General features: G+C 39.9%; 1 protein-coding gene across 14 annotated transcripts in view; it reads left to right on the plus strand.

Moving 5' to 3' along the window:
- PEX5L (peroxisomal biogenesis factor 5 like) overlaps positions 1-23,497 on the plus strand; it is a 234,551-nt gene that overhangs the window by 204,212 nt on the left and 6,842 nt on the right. For all 14 annotated transcript variants that reach the window (XM_026007210.2, XM_072752613.1, XM_072752609.1 and 11 more), the window contains 6 exons: positions 10,291-10,407; positions 12,707-12,850; positions 15,816-15,886; positions 17,162-17,359; positions 18,014-18,179; positions 18,567-18,724. In XM_026007210.2, coding sequence (XP_025862995.1) covers positions 10,291-10,407; positions 12,707-12,850; positions 15,816-15,886; positions 17,162-17,359; positions 18,014-18,179; positions 18,567-18,724 — 854 coding nt within the window. The remainder of the gene's footprint in view (positions 1-10,290; positions 10,408-12,706; positions 12,851-15,815; positions 15,887-17,161; positions 17,360-18,013; positions 18,180-18,566; positions 18,725-23,497) is intronic.

The raw sequence follows: 23,497 nt of genomic DNA on the forward strand, positions 1-23,497 counted from the left end.
GATAATACGTTTTTCAAATGATTTGTATTTCCTTGGTATTGGTTGTGATCTCTCCTCTTGCATTCATGATTTTATTAATTTGAGTCTTTTCTCTTTTCTTTTTAATAAGACTGGCTAATGGTTTATGTATGTTATTAATTCTTTCAAAGAACCAACTCCTGGTTTTGTTGATCTGTTCTACAGTTCTTCTGGTCTTTATTTCATTAGTTCGGATTGAATCTTTATTATTTCTCTTCTTCTGCTTGGTATAGGTTTTACTTGCTGTTCTTTCTCCAATTCCCTAAGGTCTGAGGATAGCTTGTGTATTTGAGTTTTTTCCATTTTTTTGAGGGAGGCTTATATTGCGATGTATTTCCCTCTTAGGGATGCTTTTGCTGTATCCCAAAGATTTTGAACTGTTCTCTCTTCATTTTCATTAGTTTCTATCAATTTTTAAAATTCTTCTCTAATTTCCTGGTTGACCCATTATCTTTTAACAGGATGCACTTTAACATCCATGTGTTGAGTTTCTTCCAAATTTCTTCTTGTGATTGAGTTCTAGTTTCAAAGCAATGTGGTCTGAAAATATGCAGGGTACAATCCCAATCTTTTGGTATCAGTTGATACCTGATTTGTGACCCAGAATGTGGTCTACTCTGGAGAAAGTTACATGTGCACTTGAGAAGAATGTGTATTCAGTTGCATTCAGATGCAATGTTCTATAAATATCTGTGAAATCCACTTGGTCCAGTGTGTCATTTAAAGCTCTTTAAGTGAGATGCCTAGGTGGCTCAGCGGTTGACTGCCTGCCTTCGGCCCAGGGCATGATCCTGGAGCCCTGGGATCAAGTCTCACATCAGGCTCCTTGCATGGAGCCTGCTTCTCCACCTGCCTGTGTCTCTGCCTCTCTGTGTGTGTGTCCCTCATGAACAAATAAATAAAATCTTTAAAATAAATAAATAAATAAATAAATAAATAAATAAATAAATAAATAAATCTCTTTCTGTTTAAGAGCTTTAAGTTTCTTTAGTGATGTTGTGCTTAGAATATGTTATTTGCAGAAAGTACTGTGTTGAAGTCTCCTACTATTAGTGTATTATTATCTAAGTATATCTTTACTTTGGTTATTAATTGATTGATATACTTGACAGCTCCCACATTAGGGGCATAAATATTCATGATTGTTAGGTCTTCTTGTTGGATAGACCCTTTAAGTAATACTGTCCCTCTTCATCTCTTACTACAGTCTTTGGGATAAACTTTGATTTATCTGATATGAGGATTGCAATCCCAGCTTTCTTTTGAGGACCATTTGAATGGTAAATGGTTCTCTACCCCGTCATTTTCAGGCTGGAGGTGTCCTTGGGTGTAAAATGAGTCTCTTGTAGACAGCAAATGGATGGGTCTTGCTTTTGTATCCAGTCTGAAATCCTGCGTCTTTTGATGGGATCATTTAGCCCATTCATGTTCAGAGTAACTATTGAAAGATATGAATTTAGTGTCATCATAATACCTATTCAGTCTGGATTTTTGTGGATTGTTTCTCTGGGCTTCCTCTTTCTTTAAAAGGGTCCCCCTTAATATTTCTTGCAAAGCTGGATTGGTTGTCACATATTCTTTCAGTTTCTGCCTATCTTGGAAGCTCTTTTTCTCTCTTTCTATTCTGAATGACAGCCTTATTGGATATAGTATTCTTGGCTACATGTTCTTCTAATTTAGTACCCTGTATATATCATGCCAGCCCTTTCTGGCCTGCCAGGTCTTTGTGGAAAGGTCTTCTGTTAATCTAATATTTCTTCCCATATAGAGATCTCTTGTCTCTCACTGCTTTCAGGATTTTCTCTTTATCTTTGAAATTTGCAAGTTTCACTATTAAATGTTGAGGTGTGGAATGGTTTTAATTGATGGGGGGGGGGGGAGCCTCTCTATCTCTTGGACCTGAATGCCTGTTTCCCTCCCCAAATTAAGGAAGTTCTCAGCTATGATTTCTTCAAATACATTCTGGCCCTCTGGCCCTCTCAGCATGCTCCAGAACCCCAATTATATGTAGATTTTTTCCTTCTGAGGCTATCATTTATTTCCCTTAACCTTTCCTTATGGTCTTTTAATTGTTTTACTCTTCTTTCCTCAGCTTCCTTCCTTGCCTTTGACTTATCTTCTATGTTGCTCACTCTTTCTCCCACCTCATTAGGTTAGGATCTCTAGTTTGGATTGCATCTCATTTAATTGATCTTTAATTTTGGCCTGATTAGATCTAAATTCTGCAGTCATGAAGTCTCTTGAATCTTTTATGCTTTTTTCCAGAGCCACCAGTGGCTTTATAATTGTGCTTCTGAATTGGCTTTCTGACATTGAATTGTAATCCAAATTGTGTAACTCTGTGGGAGAGTGTACTGTTCTTATTCTTTCTTTTGTGGTGACTTCTTCCTTCTAATCATTTTGCTCAGTGCAGAGTAGCTGTATGAGTGGGCTGAGTCCAGAATATCAACCACTACCTAAGTAAATTTCACCCTAGGTGATTCTGACAAGGTCAGAGTCCAGAAACTGAAAAGAAAGATCAGAACTAAGTAAAACAAAAGGACCACACTGGAGGTGACAGATGGGCCCCTCTTGGCCTCTGTCCCAGCTCCCTGCAGCCAGATGGAGAGGCGGCTGCTTGCTTCCCCCTCCCCCTGAAGAGCCCCGGAGACCTCCCCCCCCTTCTTCCAGGGTGAGGGGAAGCTGGAGCCCCAAACTTTGATCCTCCATTGAAGTGGCCTGACCTTTCCATTGGGGTGAGCACTCAGAGGCCCAAGGACCCCCTCTCCAGTCTGGCCTTGGGCTCTGGCCTGCATCCCTTTGCTGGGGAGGAGGCGGCCTGGTTTATTAGTTCTGCCTGGGGAGGGGTAACAACAGTGCTGCTCTGGAGGTCGAGGCCACCCCCCACCCTAGGACAGAACTGTGTCTCTGATAAAGGTTTTGAAGTGAATAAAGTTTTAAAAGCCAAAAAAAAAAAAAAAAAAAAGGACCACTAAAGTGAAAAATAAATTTTAAAACAAAGTAGTAAAAAATAAAAGGCCAAGAATATTAAAGAAGAAGAAGAAAAGAGAAAAAAGAAAAAGGAAAGAGGAAAGAAAAAGAAAAAAAGGAGAAGAAAAAAGGGGGGACTGGGAAATGGTGGTGACAAAGTTGTAATGAAGGGAGAATGTAGTCTACCTAAGCGGTCCTAGAGGGCGATCCTCTGGGTCCTGAGTGTATTAAGTTCTCTATGTTAGAAGATGCTCAGTCCCAAATTTATATAAACCAGAAACATTGTAGAGAGCCCCACCATTGACCACCAAAACATAAATGAGATAAAAGAGGGGGGCAGAATGGGAAGGAAGAGAGAATATAATCTCACAGAATGAACCAGCATGGTATACCACTTGGTTCTGGGCGCATGCTGGTCACATTTTAGAAGGTATTAACTTCCACCATTGTAGAACAAAATGAGGCAGAGAAAACAAAAAACACAAAACAAAACAAAAATTCTTGTATATCTCCCCAAAATAAATTGAGTATGTTGAAGGGACTCTAGAAGTGGAAAATATATCTAAGACCTGTAATTGTAGAAGTATGAAAGTCAAAAAAGAAGAAACTTAAAAATGAAGAGGTGGTAAAATATTGTAGTTAAGGTGGGAAAAGAGAAAAAATATTGGAAATTTATAGTCTTATGTAAAAACGAGTTGTACTGGAAAAAGGAAAAGAAAAAAAAAAAAAAAAAACAAGACAGGGTATCCTCTGGTTCTATACACTGTAAGTCCCTCCACTTCCCCTGGAGCTCTCCAGCGCGGCTTGGTCAAGAATTTGCTCTTACCCTGTCTTCCAGCTGGTCTTCTGGGGGAGGGGCTGCTGTGCTGACTCTCAGGTGTGTGCACCTGGGGGAGCTGCCCCGCCCTTGCCAGGTGCACGGTTCAGTGGGAGCTGTTGATCCTGTGAGGCCCCTGCTCCCTGGCAGCCCTGCTCCATCCCAGGCACAGGGTGACACAGGGAGGGACAACCCCACTGGCGGCGGCCAGCTCTCCAGCCCTAGAGTCAGCTCCCCCAGTAACTCCCGGCTCCCAGTCCGCAGGGGCCTGGATGCTCCAGGGGCGGGGGCGCCGATCTACACAGCTCGGGGCCTCCCAGGCCTCCGCCTGTCCTGGAGGAGTGCGGGATCTCGGCGGTGTCCCCCGCGCCCTGGGCTCAGGGGCCTGCGCCACTGGGATCGCTCCCGGGCCGCGCAGCCCCCTCCGCGGAGCCGCCGCCCGAGCCCCTCCGAGCTGCTCCAGGGCTCCAACAAGGGGCGCTCCAGCCCTTTACCGTGCTCAGCCCCGGGTGTGGGCGCTCTCCCCCGGGCGCCCCTCCTCTGTTAGTGACCCCGGGACCCTGGGGGCTCCACCGCCCCTCCTGGGATCCTGCCCGAGTTCCCTGCCAGCGCCTTTCCCTCGGGGAAGAACCTGGTGCGGATTTTTAAAGTTCCCGCTTCTCCGGGGGGGGCTCTCCTGTCCCGAGGCTCCCACTGCCCCCTTAGCCCGGCTCCTCGCGGGCCCCTCCCCCACTGGATGCTTTTTTATTTTATCTTTCCCGCCTTCCTATCTTGTTAGAGGTGAAAACCCTTCTCCATAGCGTTTCAGCTGTTCTCTCTTTACATCTCAGATGGGATCGAGGTCGTAGGTGTTCAGGATGGTTTGAATGTTACCTAGGTAGGTTGCGGGGGGGCCGGGTGAGCTGAGGACCCTGCTCCTCCACCACCTGGCCCCGCCTCTCCAATTCCTTCATTCTTAATAGGACAAGTTTTAAGCACTTTACATACATTGTTTTCCTTCATCTGCACAACCACCCTACAAGACTTTTTACATTTTACAAATGAGGAAACCAAGTTAAATAGGTGAGCTAAATGGCCAAAGGTCTTGTGACAGGGTATGTGGCCAGTATTGCAGCCCATTCTATCTGATGCCAAAGCCCATGCATTTTCTTGTCTATACTGTTTAGATTGACAGAGGGGCGTGTGTGACAAGCCCATTTCTTATCTCAGAGACTATAAATTTTGAGCTTTCCTGTTGACACAATAAATCAATTAATTAATAATGTTGCATTCTGATACTCAAAGTCATAAGAGACTATGGAATTCATCCAGTCAAACAAATCTGTGAATCATCTTTACAAGTACTCCTCACATTGATCATTCCACTTCTGTGGAAAGATCTCTAATATTAGGGCACCTGGGTGGTTTAGTTGATTAGGCATCTGACTCTAGATTTCAGCTCAGGTTATGACCTCAGGGTTGTGAGATGGAGCCCCGCATCAGGCTCCATGTTGGGGAAACCATCCCTCTGAGGAGAAAACAGCCCATTACATTTTTAGCATTTGATAAAAATCTGTCCCCCAGGAGTTTCCAGTCACTCACCCTAGTTCTTCTGTCTGCAAGACAAGGCTAAGCCTGCTTACTCAGCTCCACCATCCTTCTGAGCCTTGCTTTACCAATGAATTGCTTCATAAACTGAGTTACTCTTGTCCATTCACTCTTGCCGGAATAAACTCCAGTTTGCCAATGACCATCACTATGTGGGACACCCAAGGATGTACCCAGAACTCAAACTAATTCTGACCAATTGAAATTCTATCCCATCCTCAAACAGGGTGGTAAGCATCTATTCTTACTGCCCCAGGTTGAATATGTTCTTTGGGCAGCCGCATGGAATCTTTGATTAATAGTAGTTTTTAGTCCATAAAAGATGTGAGTGAGAATGTTTCAGCCACACTTTGCTAGCCTAGGCTATTGGATCCCAGGGCAATAAGATCCCTCTTACTGATCTACACATAGTTTTACCTCAACAGAAATTGTTTGTCATGCCAAATATCTTATCCAAACTTGCACAGTGATTTTAATTCCTTGCCATGCAAGGGCTGCTCTCATTTCTTTTACATGTAGAGAATGGATTGTTTAAATTTTGATCCAGTGGCAGACAATGGATATCTAAAGAAGCAAAAAGAAAGACTCCTCACAGGCACAATGGGCATATCATCTCACGTCAAACAGTTCTTTCACAGCACAGCCCTAGGATCCTTCTACTAAACAGTTATGCCTGACCACAAAATTGAAAGTATCTCTATTTTAACTCAAGGATAACCAAAATAGACTGGTGAATGGGAAGTAGCAATATGCTAGTCTTTCTTAAAATGCCCTGGTTCTAAATTAAATTGCTTATTTTTTTATTCTTTATATTTTAATTTAATGAGTAGTAATTGTGTCATGGTTCTTATAGAAATTTTTATTTTCTAGTTTTATAATCAAGAAGTAAAGGGAAAATGCTTTAAAGTATAATATTTAGAGATCAGCGAATAGGCTAGAAGCCCTCTTCCTGTCCCACTTATTCTGACCTTCTGAGTCAATCTGCATTGCTGCAGAGAAACCTGAGCTATTGTGTAATCAATTCAGTCTTCTTACTTTACAAATGACAAAAAACAATGTACAAATGGGTTTAAATGACTTGTCCAAGTTTATAAGGAAAATAGAAGCTTCTAGCACACATCTTTCTTCTAACCACTGGTTCACAATATTAGTTCAAAGGAACTCAAAGAAATAAGAGATTCCTCTAGTGTAGGGTCTTTGGAGAAATTGAAATTGAGAAGAATTTGTGTTTTTTTAAGATTTTATTCATTTATTTAGAGACAGTAAGAGAGAAAGCATGTGAAAGGAGCAGAGGGGGAGGGAGTGAGAGAATTTCAAGCAGACTCTGCTGTGAGCACCAAGCCTGCCACAGGGCTCCATCTCACCACCCTGAGATCATAACCTGAGCTGAAATCAAGAGTCAGGCACTTAATGGACTGAACCACTCAGGCACCCCAGAAGTACTTTTTAACCAAATCTTACTTTTTCACAAAAATAATATGTTAGCAATAGAAAACTTAGGAAATGCTGTAAAACACAAAGAAAGGTGATAGGACAATTACTCATAATACCATCCTGTGAAGGTAATGCTATTGATACATTATTCTACAACATGTTTTTTTCCCAACATGTTTTTTGTTGTTTTCTATCACTATGATCACACTACCTATGAAGGAACAGTATAACTCAAGGCCTGCTCCATGTTGTAAGAACTCTTCATAAATATCATTTTATGCTACATGATAGTCTTTTTTTTTCCATAATCGTCTTAACTTTGCTCCAATCTTTGAATAATTAGGTAGCTGGGAAAGATTTAAATAAAGAGAGGAAAGGTATCTAGAAGAGGTGTATTTACAGCAAATTACAACATCAGGATACTCATTGACGTGTATTTGTGCTTTGAGGTTGTAGATGATCTTTCATTCTTTCTTTCGTGATACAGAAACACTAATAAGCATACTTATTGCTTATTGAACATCTTCCATGTGTTTAATGTAAATATATTTTCTTATTTAATCCTCATAATGACTAACGAAGATCATCATTGTATGTTCATTTTAAAGACAAGGAAAATGAGATCTAGAGGAGTCAAGGGTCTAGCAGAAGGTCAGTGATATTGTCATATTTGTTCCCAGGCCCATCTGAGGAGAGAGCTGCTTTTCTTAACCACTCTACTACATACCCCAAGTTTCTCATGAATATCTACCATTATTACCATCAGGAAGCTATTTTAAAAATGAAAATGGATTGCCAATAGCTCATTTCTGGTGTAAGCAGAAAACTTATTCCCTGTAGAGTGTCAAAAACAATCCATAAAATCCCAAACAGCTGAGAAAATCATCAATACATAAAAATCCCTCAGTCTTATCTACAGTGGTGAAAATTCAACTATGTTTCAGGTTTCTTGAAAAATGATTAGAAATAGAAAAAAGAAGCAGTGTTAATTGCAGTTATGTGAATGAAGCCTGGATTCTGAGGCTGGATAAAAATTGATTGTGCTAAAAGTAGTCATCTGTAATTAAATGAATCTGTGCTGTGCACTTTAATTAGCAGAACTTATTCTAAGTGGTAACAGTAAGTCCTGGTGTATCTCATTAAATGAAAGCCTGGCAGCCTCACCTTCACGGAGGTCCTGTTGTCTACCACAGTCTTATTTCTGCATCCATGGCTCTAATTTGAAGCTGCAGGAAAAATGATGCATCCTTTTGTAATCAAGATGTACACGTTATGAAATCATTCTTTCATTCAGAAGACTTGGAAAAATCAGTAAACGTTATAAAATTCACTTGTAGATTTATCTTAGTTTCTATGCAGACAAGTTGCACCTATGCCTTTGAAAAGCTATTCAAGAAGATGAGTCTCCAAAAATATTTTCCAATTTTTTTTTCCAAATTCCTTAGTATCTAAATATTCAGGTTTCTGGTATTTAAAAAATGACAGATATTTGTTCTTTTTTATTGTCATTTTGAACTTTAAAAAAAAATTAGAACAGCAATGCATAGTCATAGAAAATCCAGAAAGTGCAGAGAAGTATAAAGAAGCAGAAAAAAAAATCACTCATCATCCATTCAAAGACAGATTACTCTTAACACGGCAGCATATTTCCTTCTAGTTTTTTATTAAGCCTTGCTTTAGTATACCTGAGATCATTCTGTTTGCATAATGTGGTATTCTACTAAAAAGACTTGCTAAAGAAGAAATTTGGAGTTTTACTCCTAACCTTAACCTGGATAAGTGGTAGCCATTCCATGTGCTTCTAGCATCTTAGACACAGTCAAGGTGCCTGCTGCTCTGACCCTTCGTCAAGGGGAGGCCTCTGCTTAAGGGTCAGGACCCATCCCTGTGGGAGGAAGGAGCATTGTGGACATAATAAAGGAGAATTACAGGACCAGACTGGGATTAATCACACTGGGCTGGCCCTTATTCCTTGAACATTTATATCCAGAAGAAATACCCTTATAATTATCATTTAGAGTAACTTTGAAGAGTTCCCACCATAGAGTAATCACCACCAGGCATGAGGATAAAGTAGAAGGTAAGGCTAGAAGGACTGAAAGGTCAAGGGGAGCCTTGATGGTATGTCAGCAAGTCACAGGACTTAGAATCATAGAAATTGAGATTTGCAGGTAAGAGTATGCATCTCAGTCCCAGATTCAGGTGTTTAAGCAACAATATCCCTTGTTTTCTTTAAAGAAAATTAAGTGGTTTGCAAGCACCTCTCTTACACTTAGTCTTGGACACCAATTATGGAAGGATTATGTGGTGCCAGAAATCAAGGACAGAGTCTCCATCATCTTGTCTGTCATGCTGATGGCTAACAGCCAACAAGCCCCAAATGGGTCCTTGAAATCCAGGTTCTGCCAATGTCCCTGCCATGTTGAAATCAGGGTTGAAGTCAGCCCCCAGTCATACCCTCTGTCACCCTCTTGGAAGTCAGGCCAATTCACAAGGAAAAATTTAAAAGCTCAGCCCCAGTCTCCCACTCATCTCAGAATCCACGACCCTTCTTCTCTTTCCCACCCCGGGGAAGTTCCCCTTCATCTCTTAGTTCTTTAAAATATTTGCCCATTTTTCCTCACAACAGGACACCCAAAGTATTCTCTTCGGGCTCAACAAAATAGAAGCCAACCAGGGACAGTTCTGGCAGAAAATTGCTGCCTCTGTCCTCCCCTGAAGTAAAGCAGAGCAAATGACCTGGTTTTGCTTTTGGAAAACATAAAGGAAAATTATAAGGAGAAAAACACAAAGTAATATTTTTCCAAAAAAAATCAGCCTGCCATAGACAAGACCTTGACTAAGAGGACTCAAGTTCACATCAAAAGCCACGGTCCTTCATTCTTTAGCCCTGGGAGGCCCTTTTTGCCATAGGTGATAAGCATGGACTTGGAAGCCACACTGGGGTTCTGATCCTATGCAATCCCAGCTTTGTGACCATGATAAATTTTCCCCCAGCCCAGTGCCTGGCACAGAGTAGGGTCAACTAATGTTATTCTCCTTTGTCCATGGTCGGCTGCTTACCCAAGTCACTTGGCCATCCAGTCCCAAAGCTATTGCTCTAATTCCTCATATCCTGAGAGCAACTCTAAGACCATCCTTCCTAAAATGTGTGCCCAGTACCCACACTTGAAATGTTCAAGTAATGGATTTTTAGCTGAATTTGGTATATATGATCCTCGTCCTTCAGATGGTAACTATTTTCCTGCTGGAGAAAGTCACAAATAATCCAATTCAACACTCTGACCACTAAGTACCCTCCAGGAGCTCTTCAACCGTGAGTATCATTGGAGGGGGCCAGTTTGAACATTTTATTCCTCCTCAGAATTCATTTTGACCTCTGAGGAAAACTGTCTTTCTAGAAATAAAGCAGGTGACATAGCATGTTCTTAAATTCATCTCTCTTTATTTTTCCTGTCTACTAGTCAGATACAGAGTTTTGGGATAAGATGCAAGCAGAATGGGAAGAAATGGCCCGGAGGAACTGGATATCGGAGAATCAAGAAGCTCAGAACCAAGTTACGATCTCGGCTAGTGAGAAGGTGACCAATTCTGTTCTTATACATGCTGAACAGTTTTCTCAACCTCTTTGCATGGCATTTTTATAAAGTAGTCATTAACTATTTTGCAAAAAAAAAAATCAAGAATCAAACAGACAAACCAATCCCAGTCTGACCTAGAAGATCTTCTGGTGGATGAAAACAATACAATTAGCCAATGTGCAAAGACAGCAAAGCTGGATTGAAATACTCTTAGTTTTATCAATTCTAATACAGTTTGGCAGTCAACAAGAGCTTGCATGTTGACTGCTGGCAAATACTGACATTGAGAGTGTGTTGGAACAAGAACTGGCTAATCTCACAATACTTTTTGTCAGCCATTCACATGAGCCATGTGAATGAGCTAACAGAAATGGTATCGGTCGACAGTGGAGTGAAGTAGGGGCTTAGATCTCTATTTCACAGGTGGTCCTTACACAGCTAACAAAGAAACTCAGTGGAAAAGATACCCTTCACACCCTTCACACCCTTCACACAGCAGATCAAGTCCCAAGGGGATTCCTCAAAGATACTCCCCTGAAAGGAGCCCCAGCAAATGTGTGAGCTCAGTGAAGAACCAGCCAAATTACCCATGAAGTCCCAGTTGCCCTTGGGTTTAAGCTTTTAAAAACATTTGGCGGGAAAAAATTAATAGAAATACATACATACATACACTTGGTGAAGAGGTGAGGAGCATTTAAAAAAATAAATTTAAATGACTTGAAAGAAAAAGATGTGGAATTTCCTTACTCAAGGAAAAACCATATATACACAAATAAGTGTGTCTTACGGATTTTTTTGTGGTAGAGGAAATCTTAATTAATAGCTCTGGATAACTTCCATTTGTTCAATCCAAAATATTTACCTACCTAGCAATAGATACGATGATGAATAGTTTCCAATCTTAGGGAATTTTTAATCTACATAGTCATTAAACTGTCTTCTAGTATTCTCTGCCCCTCAGTAGGTTAGGTATAAACCTCATAAAATCAGAGCAACTATCTTATTAAAAATAACTCTTTTCCACAAAGAAATAAAAAATGAGCAAGAAAAAGAAAACATTGCTATAGATTGTCAGACTCTAGGCTATAAATCATGCCCCCGAGGCATGGGTGGGCCCCTGAGCTCCTCACCCCTGGGACTCCATATATGTAACACCGCTACATAAACTAGTTATACCCTGTGGCTTTGATAAGGGGGTTTGTCTTTCTCAGCAACAATAGAGAACAGAAGTCTCCATTTAATCTATTTTAAAACCTCAGTAGCACTATTAACAGACTAGCTTATTTGTATCTATGAAATTAGAAGGGTATTGTGATCATCTATGCTGGTAAGGCTGCAACAAATAATTTCTCTCAGATATTTCCAATGAGGGTTTAACTTGGGACAAGCTTCTCAAAAGCAGTTCAGTTATACATATCAAGGGCCTCAAAATAGTTCATAGTCTTCAGTCTAATAAAGCTGTCTGGAAGCCTATCCCAAGGTAATAATCATATGCAGACAAAAATTTGCAATGAGGGTTTCACTGTAACTTTATTTATAATAACAAAAAAATTAAAAGTAACCTGAATGCCCAAAAGTACGAGCTCGATTAAATATGTTTTGGCACAATGTAAATAGTTTTAAAAACTAAAACTATGTGGGGCTTAAGCTACAAAGCTGCATATATGGTATGAGCTTATTTGTTTAATTTATATTTTCATAGAAAAAGATTATTTGTACATTCTGTATAATTTCAGTTTTTTAAATAAAAGATCTATAACTTTAAGACATGCATTCTCAATGGGGCAAATATAGCCCCCTGGGGGCAAAAACTGGTCCAAGGAGCAAGAAGGTAAAAAAGTATCTTAGATAATAGAATGGTTTGTAACTCTCCAAAGGGTCGCAGTGTATATACAGATTATAGTATGTGGCATTTAACATTCCAAGGCAATGGATGGTTGCACTTAGCAAAAATACATCCAAAACTTGGTATTTTTTAAATCTTGGAGGAAATGACTAAAACAAAAAAAAAGCAAAACAGTAATAGAAAACAACTCAAAAATATTAGCAGTGATATTTAAATTGTGGCATTATGGGTGACTATTTGCTTCTTTTTTATATTATTCAATAACAAAATACTATCCTCTAAAATTTATATAATGAAAATGTACTACATTCATAGGAAGGACTAAAAACCAGTCATTTAAGTTTAATTTAAGTTAAACTATAAATAATTTAAATTAAAATTCAAAAAGAGCTCTGAATATAAGAATGAAGAGATTAACCAATGGATCTCATATTGCCCTTTTCCGTGTTGTAGGGATATTACTTTCACACTGAAAATCCCTTCAAGGACTGGCCTGGAGCATTTGAAGAAGGCTTAAAAAGACTGAAGGAAGGGGACCTGCCGGTCACCATCCTGTTCATGGAAGCAGCGATTCTTCAGGACCCAGGAGATGCAGAGGTATTATTTTCCCTTCATCCTGCTAAGCTCACCAAGTGGTGGTGTGTGAATGAGGGACGGAGGACGCCACAGAGCCTACCAAATAAAGGCTCCCAAAGGAGTTAACCTGGCTTACTCTGCTGTGTGTTTATAAGTTACAAATAGGTATCTGTCCTCTAACCAAATGGCAGTATTTATAGTGTCCAAAAATAAGAGAGTGGGGTCAACCAAAATTGCCAACTGGGAGGCTCAGCAGTAGTTTTCAGGGGGGCACGGCACAGTTTTGTCGTGAGCCACAACATCTCTCACCCTTGGTTTACTCACTCAGCATTAACTGAGTACATACTATGTCCCAAAAATTGTGCCAGGCACTGGCTTTGTATATGGAAGAGCTGGAAAAAGGAAACTGTTGGAAAGATACATTTGTGGTCTATCTGGAGAGACAAGCAAATAAATCAATGCCATGTAATAAATGCAATGTCAGAGTATGCACAGGATGCTAGGGGAGCAGAGAGCAAGGCTTCTGAACGGGCCTCCCTCTACAATTAAATCTGAAGCTGAGTTTTGAAGGAGGAGGGGGCTTAATTAAAGATAGCAGAGGGGTATTAAGAGGAAGTGGTTTGTGTGTGGGCAGTGGGGCATGAAACATCATTCCAGGGAGGAGAGGGGAGGAGATGATGGCAGGAGAGGAAGAGGCAGGTAAGAGCCTAAACCTCAGGAAAGCCAAGGGAACCACTAGGGACTCTACTCAGCAGAGGGATACAATCAGATCTTCATGTTCTCTGAGGTGTGGAAGGTGATGGAGACAGAGGCCAGGAGACCACCCAAAGAGGCTTCCGCCATCTGACCTCAGTCCACTATATTTTCAAACCTGCGAAGGACTGTAATAAGATAGTGGCATGTGTGACATCTTTTTTTAGTTTAGAGGTAATTTTCAGGAATTATGTTATAAAGAATATTCCTCATCAGGAATTTGCAGAAATTTTAGGGAAGGCTATATATGGTGCCAAGATGGCAGTATAGAATAATGGTTAAGATCCCAGGCTGTGCTGTCCTAACCGTGTGGGTTCAAATCTCTGCTCTACCACTCATGAGCCATGAGCCCTGTGATCTGGGACAGGTCATTTAAACCATCTCAGTTCCATTTCTTCATATGTAAAATGGAAATCACAATTATAATGACTAGCTCATTGGGTGTTATGAGGATTAAATTAGTTCATACAAATAATGTGCTTAGTTCAGTGCCTTGGTGCATCAATAATCCCTTCATTATCATTGTTGGATGTACTTAAAGTTTGTATAGGAAGGATGTGTAAACTGATCACTAGTTTAAAGCTCTGGTATCTTGTTAGTCAAAACATTGACAGTGAAATGAGATTGAACTGAGAATTGGAACTGTGAACCAAAATATTGGAATTTTTAAGAAGATATACAAATTATTGTGGAAGAGAAAGTCATTTGTTATGTCAGATTCATAAATGAGAAGATTAGAGCACTGAGTAACTAATGGTTCCCAATCAAGGATCCAGGGTTTCTGAATCTTGGAGACCCCAAAATTCAGATAACAAACAATCTATGAACAAAATGACATCATGCTCAAAGGCTAGTGAGAAACTCTCAGACAGTGACTGTTTCATCAAGCTTAAGAAGCATTCTAAGATGGGGCACCTGGGTGGCTCAGTGGTTGAGCATCTGCCTTTGACTCAGGTCATGATTTCAGGGTCCCGGGACCAAGTTCTGTATCAGGCTCCCCATTGGGAACCTGCTTTTCCCTCTGCCTATGTCTCTGCCACTCTCTCTGTGTCTCTCATGATTTAAAAGAAGAGGAAGAGGAAGAGGAAGAGGAAGAAGAAGAAGAAGAAGAAGAAGAAGAAGAAGAAGAAGAAGAAAGAAGAAAGAAGAAGAAGAAGAAGAAGAAGAAGAAGAAGAAGAAGAAGAAGAAGAAGAAGAAGAAAGAAGAAGAAGAAGAAGAAGAAGAAGAAGAAGAAGAAGAAGAAGAAGAAGAAAGAAGAAGAAGAAGAAGAAGAAGAAGAAGAAGAAGAAGAAGAAGAAGAAGAAGAAGAAAGAGAAGGAGAAGAAGAGGAAGAAGAAGAAGAAAAGAAGAAGGAGGAGGAGAAGAAGAAGAAGAAGAAGAAGAAGAAGAAGAAGAAGAAGAAGAAGCATCCTAAGATGTATGGAAAGTGAAACCAAAATAGGGGCTGCTGTGTGTACATTTAAAAGATTAAGAAGAATCACAGATTTGGGGGGATAATCAGTATTTTTTATGAGTTTATGTGACATCAATAACAATAACTAAGGATGGGAAAAGTCAATATAATTTTTACATCTTCTGGATGACTCTATGTATCTTCATATAGTTTTGCTTTAAAATGTCTGTAGGCGGGAGAGTTATGTACTCCCCAAATTCTTTCAAATCCATAAGAATAAGTGTAGGCTATAAAATTATGTATGCATTATATTGCATTTTCTATGTGCTTTATGCATTTCATCAGTGATATTAGAGCAGTGAACACATTAGAGTGGAGGATTTTATCTTCCCTATTTCCTAAATTATCTGTTAGCTCCTATAATAATAGTTAGACTTGCATTTATAAAAATATATTTTATTTTGTACATCTTGAGATTCCTTACTTTATAAAGTCTAGACTCTTGAGCTACATTTTTGGGTTATTTTACATCCCTTTTCCTCACAAATGCCTAATTTTATATATTTATCTCTTGGTTTGATGACACCCAATATCATGAAATCTCAGATACTCAAATGTTTCCATGGGTCACAGGAGACTAAATGCTGAGAATCTGTCAATAATGGCAAAGGATCTTGACCCAGATGGTCTGAAGAGCCTTTGATTAAAGAAATGCTTGTGATATTTTTCCCTTTTACAAGACTCTCACATCTGAGACAGGTTATTCTGCATAGAGGGATCTAAAGCACATGAATGAATCTGCTTCCTCTTGCAATGTTGACCTCAGTTGTTTTTTGTAGGCATGGCAGTTCCTCGGGATAACCCAGGCAGAGAATGAAAATGAACAAGCTGCTATTGTCGCCCTCCAGAGGTAGATGAAGCTAAATGTAAAATCATGGGTGGGGTGGACACTTGTTAATGGCCTTCCTGTTTATCTTGTCTTTTGACCCTTAAGTACAAAGAATTTGGCCAGGAGAAGTGCTAAGATGCTACATATTACACTAAGCTGTAGGAAACAAGAATTTATGAACAAATAATATTCCTAAATCGCAGTGTTTTGTCAACCACAAATCAGTTGACCTTCTTTGGCACAAAAGTGTTTATGTCAAAAGCGATCATAAAATAGACTTATTACATATATATAGTCCCTCTTAACTTTCTAGCCTTCTGCACACTTGAAAGTTGTTTTCAGGAAAAACATACTCAAATTATCTCTGTAATTTTAGGTCCTTGTGTCTATAGAGAATCTCCTAAGATAGCTTCAGTGACCTGCAAGTGTAACTACTAAGCCCCTGACTAAAAGTCTAGACTACCTTGGGTGGATGTAGCATCACACTTTACTTGATTAGAACCCCCGTGTAAACCCTGGAAAAATCACCTCTACCGATTCGACTTCTCCTTTCCCTTTACAACATATAATCCCTATATAATCTCTCCCTACAGCACTGATGTAGGTACAGTGTAGGGTTTGCTACACCAAATCTTCTCCAGGGACTACCAGTTTCATTATCATCTGGGAGCTTGTCAGACCTGCCCAGCCTCAGGCCCACCACAGGCCAACTGTGCTACATAATCTGCATTTTACCGGATCCCCAGATGATTCTCATGCCAGAGGCCAGTGGAATAGCATGAGGAGGAGGAGCTGTAACCCGTGCCTACTATAAAACCCACATCGGTAGTCTAGAAACACAGGAATTTATCTCTTCTTTATAAAACATTGTACAGCCTTTCATCTCTGAATATCCAAATTTACCTCAAGTCAGTTTGCTCTGTGGATCTGATATGTTTAATACATCAATAGTAGAGCTGTGCTAAAACAATGCTATCCCCTCCTCATGAAATAAACTTCTAGTAAATTTTGGGCAAGGATTAGCCACCTTTTTTATAGTTTTAAAGCCATATATTAAATTATCAGAACTAGCGCTCATCGAGATACATTTTAACTTTCTTACCAACATACTTAGGTCCCAATTTTCACATTGATAAATATGGTATCACCCAAAGATTTAACATAACTTAGCCATCCTTTTGCACCATTTAGTTAATAAAGACCTCTAATTTCCTAAAAAACTGTTATACCCTGGCTCAGGAATAATCTGAAATTGGCTATTTATTTATTTACCTATTTATTTATGCCTTCTTGCAGGTGCTTAGAATTACAGCCCAACAACCTGAAAGCTTTGATGGCTTTGGCTGTGAGTTACACTAACACAGGCCATCAGCAGGATGCCTGTGAAGCTCTAAAGAATTGGATTAAGCAAAACCCAAAGTACAAATATCTTGTGAAGAGCAAGAAGGGATCTCCAGGCCTTACCCGGAGGATGTCCAAGTCTCCAGTTGATAGGTATCTTTCTAATTAAATTACAGTCGGCAGTAAACACCTATTTACACAGTCACCATAAGGGTAATGAACAAACCTCACCAGTACCAATTCCAGTGTGGTTGTAGGACTGCTAGAAGAGCAACTCTGATGGAAAAGATTGATGCTGGGACCAGAACCAATGAACAGACATGTGATCAAGATTGTGGGCACTTACAGATATCCAAGTACCATAATTTAAAGCAAAATGCCATGGACACATAATTAACCTAAAATAAATTAAAATTTGCCAACCTCTAGAAAGCCTGAGAATTGGGTATGAGGAAAAACGGAAGTCCTTTCTTCTAGGGATTTTGTTTCTATCAGCAATAAATCATGACGTTAAATTCATCCTCACGGAGCCCTGAGGTGCTCCACATTGGCACTCACAGGGTCAATAGAACTCTCCTTGTGAAGACCTTCCTTAGCACAGTCTGTTTCTGTGTACAACGAAATAATTCATGAAAATCAGCAGGTATTTTTTTTAATATGCAGTATGAATAGTCCTTCTCATTAAGCGAAGATCTCTTAAGCAAGATTTTTCCAGCCTGTAATGTTCTCTTGGAACAGAGGACATAATAGCAAATAATATATGTTCAGACTATTTGGAATACACATCTCAATTTTTTTCCTTTGTAGCTCTGTTTTGGAAGGAGTTAAGGAATTATATCTGGAAGCTGCCCACCAAAATGGAGATATGATTGATCCAGACCTACAGACAGGTCTGGGGGTTCTGTTCCACCTGAGTGGAGAGTTTAATAGAGCAATAGATGCATTTAACGCTGCCTTAACGGTTCGGCCGGAGGTAAGTACACAACAAGAAACCCTAAGGTTATTTGTTAAAAATAAGTTCTCACAGGCTACACTCTGCACATTTCTGCTGCATCTTATTTCCCTGCATCCAATGGTTTAAAGTGATCGGGACTAACAATATGCTACTGTGGCTGTTAATACTCAGGTACTTCAAACAGAAACATGAATTGCCTGACAGCATCCAATGTAGCTGCTCTTTGTTGAACTAATGTCATTTCACAAAGTCATTCATACCATTTTTTGAGTAATTCACCACCACCATGGTCCCTATCCGTGAGCCCTGGATAAATTTTAGCCAGCATCCTTCTTCCTGCAAGAAAGATGGGAGTACCCTGCCACTGTGGCTCGTGCCAGTTTTTAGCTCTGATTTTGTCATCAGGACTATTCCTTATGGAACCGTCTGGGGGCAACGTTGGCGAACGGAGACCGCAGTGAGGAAGCCGTGGAGGCCTACACACGAGCCCTGGAGATCCAGCCAGGCTTCATCCGATCCAGATACAACCTGGGAATCAGTTGCATCAATCTGGGCGCCTACAGGTATAGTAGGGTGGTAGGCTGAGGACCAGGAGCCACACTTTCAGGGCTCAGGTGGGATAAACAACCTGAAAGATTGTTTCCCGGTGAAAATAACTCCTTTTATAGGAGTAGCCCTCCTCCTCTTATTAAGGGTACATTTGAACCTTTGCATCCGGAGGCCTGTTGAAGCAGGAACAATTTGCTTCAGTGTTTCTCAGTCTTTGCAGAGCAGCAAACATGAAGGCATCTTGTGAAATGCAGATTCCCAGGCCCCTCCCCCAGAGACTTCCATTCAGGCAGCCTGGGTTGGTGCAAGTATTAATGCCTCCAAGGGCAACTCTTTGAGAAACTTGAACAGTTCATTTCCCAGGTAAAGAAAAAGAGAACCTTGGGGGGTGGGGGCAGGAGGACTCAGCAAAATGACTTAAGAAGGTCTAGGGCCAGTTTTGGGCAAAGCACAACCAAAAATCCAGGTTGTTTCAAACTATTTTGCCAGTAAGGTTAGTTAAAATATTTTAAAGAAAAAGTTTTTTTCTTTAAAAAAATTGTAAATGGTGGGTTTATGGCTTAAAATGTCTTTCTTGTTCTCTTATCATCCCTCATCATCCAGTCTATAACCTATATACTTTTTCCTCACCAACTGAATCCATAAATGACCTTTATTTCTTTTGGGTAATGAACGTATAAGTAAGGAGCACCTGGGTGGCTCAATTCATTCAGCATTTGTCTTCAGCTCAGGTAGTGATCTCAGGGTTCTGGGATTGAGCCCCCACATCAAGCTCCCTGTTCAGGGAGGAGTCTACTTCTCCCCCGCTGTGTGCACTCTCTATCTCATATAAATAAATAAAATCTTTTTTTAAAAAAGTAAGTATAGGTCATTTTTCTTTCTTTTTCTACTTTTCATGCTTTCTAAATAAATAGGTATTACTTTCACAATTGGAAAAAAGAAAACTGTTGGTTTTAAATCCCATAGAAAAACATAAACCCTTTCTCATTCTCAAAAAGAGCCAGGTTTTTAGAATCAAAAAAGCTTGGGTTCAAATCACCGCTCTGCCATTTACTGGTTTTGTGACTCTGGGCTTATAATTTTGAGCCTCAATTTCTTCAACATGCTTAAAAAAAAAAGTAGTAAAATAATATTTAACCTACAGGATCCTTGTGCAGATTAAATGTAAATTGCCTAAGCATGGAGCCATAGTTGGCATTTGTTATTATGATTATGATCATTGCTGTCATCTTCAGTATCCTTATTATTATTATTCAGATAAGTCATCAGAGAGCTACATACCCGGGGTGCATCCTTTTGACATCCAAGAACTACTGTTTCTGAATTGTATTTGGGGATTGTGCCATTGGCAAATATTGAGGTTTCAGAAGCTGATTGCTTCATTTATACTTAGAGAATCTTAGAGCATTGTTCTCTAGATTACTCCAGTCCTCTAAGAGGACCTTGCTCAGGTTAAAACCAGGAATAGCTGAGTGACTCCAGAGCAACTGGTTTGCTTTATTTTATGGATATTGTGAAGGGAGCCGCTGCAGAGACTCACCTTGCACCAGCCACCCAAAGGGCCACAGGGGAGCCTGTGCGGCCTCCTCACACATCAGCTGGCCAAGGCCTGACAATGTGTGCTTTGTATACTAAGTTCATTCCTGGTCTGGTCTGATTTTCCTAACCTGAATTTATCTTCATTAGTCATTTATTTTCTCTATTGTGTATGTAAATTTTATGAGATACTGTAAATCCTATGTTTGGAACAAGGAGAGATGGAAATAAATATGTATATACATGGAAACATATTAAATTCAATTACAGGAGGCTTTTAGAAAGCTTCTAGATGAGTTTTTCTTACCTGTGACTTCTCATTACAGTGTATAAAGCAATACTTGAGAGGCCAATAAAATATTTTCTTGACATTCACAGGTGTAAGACTCACTAGGGCAACCGTTTGCAAGAGGCCGTGAAGGTCTCTGTAGGTGAAAATGGGAAAATCTACTGAGGGAGAATGTTTAATCCTTAAACAGAAAGTCACCTGAACAGGAGCAAGTCAATTTTAGAGTTGCCAAATAAAATGTCCGGTTAAATTTTAATTTCAGATAAAGAGAAAATACATTTTTAGAATAAATATTTCCCAAATATTGCATGGGACATGCTCGTACTAAAAATAATTAACTGTTTATCTGATATTCAAATTCAACTGTGTATCTGTATTCTTACTTGGTAAATCTGGCAACCTTGAACAAATGACTACTTCAAAGTTTCAAAACATCTTGGCTAAGATTTTTTTTTAAGATTTTATTTCTTTATTCATGAAAGACATAGAGAGAGAGAGAGAAAGAATGAGAGGCAGAGACACAGGCAAAGGGAGAAGCAGGCTCCATGCAGGGAGCCAGACATGGGACTCGATCCCGGGACTCCAGGATCACTCGGCTAAGATTTGTGGCTCTTTTATTTTCATCCAGATGTGGAAAATCTTGTTAAGTACTAAATATTTTGTATTTTTTTCCCCTGAGGAAAAAAGACTGTTGAGTGGGATGTAATTCTGAAAATAAGTTTAACTCAAGGTTTAAGTGGATAGTTAGGAAATAATAACCCTCAACAGAGATGTGACTTGGAAAAAAGCCATGAGCTGGTCCATATACTCCCATAACCACCAGTCTTGGGACATCTCCCTTAAGAACTATAGATTGTGTACAGAGCTATAATCCTTTTGTCATTGCACATTTTCTATATAGAGTCAAAGGCAAGCCCTTTCCCAGTCCTGTATAATTGAAATAAGGAGAGGAAATTGTTAGCATGAAACCTGGGTTTGGCATAAGATGCTACTCCTCTGTCAGTAGGAGCTCCAGAGTAGGATTTAGGTCAAAGAATCTTAACCTTTTCAAAAATGAGGGCCTCATGGGGCACCTGAGTGGTGCAGTCAGTTAAGCATCTGACTCTTAGTTTTGGCTAGGTGATGCTCTCAGGGTCCTAAGATGGAGCCTCGTGTAGGGCTCCATGCTCAGTATGGAGTCTGCTTAAGACTCTCTTTCCCTCTCTCTGCCCCTGCACACCTCTCACCTTGCTCTCTCAAATTAAGAAGTCTTTAAAAAATAAAAAATAAATTTTAAAAAAAGTGAGGACCTCTTTTTAATGAAAACACAGATCAAATCTCCTGTGATGGTAATTTTTTAGTATTAATATAAGGAGGGAAAGATACCATAAAATGAGGAATGATTTTACATGAATGCACTTTATTAATCAAGTCATACACGAAAAGCTTATTCATACACATATGCATGAAACATTTGAAAACTATTCACACATATACATGTACAATCTTCTGAGTACCCAGAAAGGACTCTGTGTTCCCAAGTTGAAGAACAAGTTTAGACTATCTTCATGGGAAAACCTCATGCTGCTTGGCACAGCCAGCATGTTAGACTATTCTGTTTCTCTCCGTGTCCCTCAGAGACCACTGCCACGTGCTTGGGAGCTAGGAGCAGCCTGTGCACGTGCAGATTCCAAGATCTCCCCCCCCCCCCCCCAGAGTTCTCACAGGCCTAGGATGATGAGAGGAAATGGAGTCATTGTCATTTGAGCTGCCACCCTGTGACAAAGAAGCCAGAAAGGGCCTCCAAAGTAAACTCCACATGTGCATCTGCTTATAAAGCCTCTTCTCTTGCTCAATTACTAAACATCCAGAAGAGAGGACAATTAGAACCCTACTCCCTTCCATTAACCAGGTCATCGTGCACAGTGCAACCATTTCTCAATTGCCCTTTATTTCCAGGCGGATCTAACGATACAGATGAACAAATACCCGGACGATAGGCATTGGACTCAGAAGTTCAGCTTCACTTTAAAGCTTCTTACCAGATACTTGATAATGACTACCTTGCAGGATTAAGTGGGATCAAATGTGGGAAAAGCTTTTAAGAAGAATGAAGCAGATGCAAATTAAAGCAGTATTATTACTCTTAGCAAAGAAAGAGCAATTTGTCAGATACACAACCCATGCTTCCAGTGACAGGGGTCCTGAGAGGGCAGAGCCAGCGGGCACACATGACACATGAGCAAGAGAGCAGGTGTGGCCAGGAAGAGCCAGAAGACCTGTGGACAGCATCTGATTCAGCGAGTCACAGACTTTGTGTTCTCAGGACCCCTTTACGCTTTCAACAATTATTGAGGACCTCCACGGGCTTTTATGTGGGTTATAGCCATCAATATTTACCATACTATTTACTTAATTTCTCAATTAAATTGAGAAAAATTTAAAAGATTCATTTAAACATAATAATTAACTACATGTTAGCATTATCTATTTTATGAAAAATAATTATTTCCCCCAAACAAAAATGTGCTTGGTGAAAAGAGTGGCATCGTTTTATAATTTTGCCGATTTTTTAAATATCTTGTTTAATAGAGACAGATTTTCATATCTGCCTCTGCATTCAATATATTGGGATTTCACACATCGTGCAATCACTGGAAAATTTCATTGTACTTTAATGATAAAATCAAAGTAAGGTAAAAATAACATTTCAGGATTATTGGAGAAATAATTTTCACTTCACTGACCTCCAGAGTTCCCCGGACTATACTTGGAGAACTATTGATCTAACTTATAACTTAGTAAGAGTTTTCACATAAATTGATCCAATTGCACCTCACACAACAAGGTTTTAAAATGACTTCTATTCTCCCTATTACACAGCTGGGGAAACTGAGTCTTGGAAGGATAAGAAATTTGCCTCAGGCTAAATGATCAGGATTCAAGCCCAGATGCTCTGATAACAAATCAACTCAGTCCCACC

This window comes from Vulpes vulpes, chromosome 3 (genome assembly GCF_048418805.1).
Source record: "Vulpes vulpes isolate BD-2025 chromosome 3, VulVul3, whole genome shotgun sequence".
NCBI classification, from domain to species: domain Eukaryota; kingdom Metazoa; phylum Chordata; class Mammalia; order Carnivora; family Canidae; genus Vulpes; species Vulpes vulpes.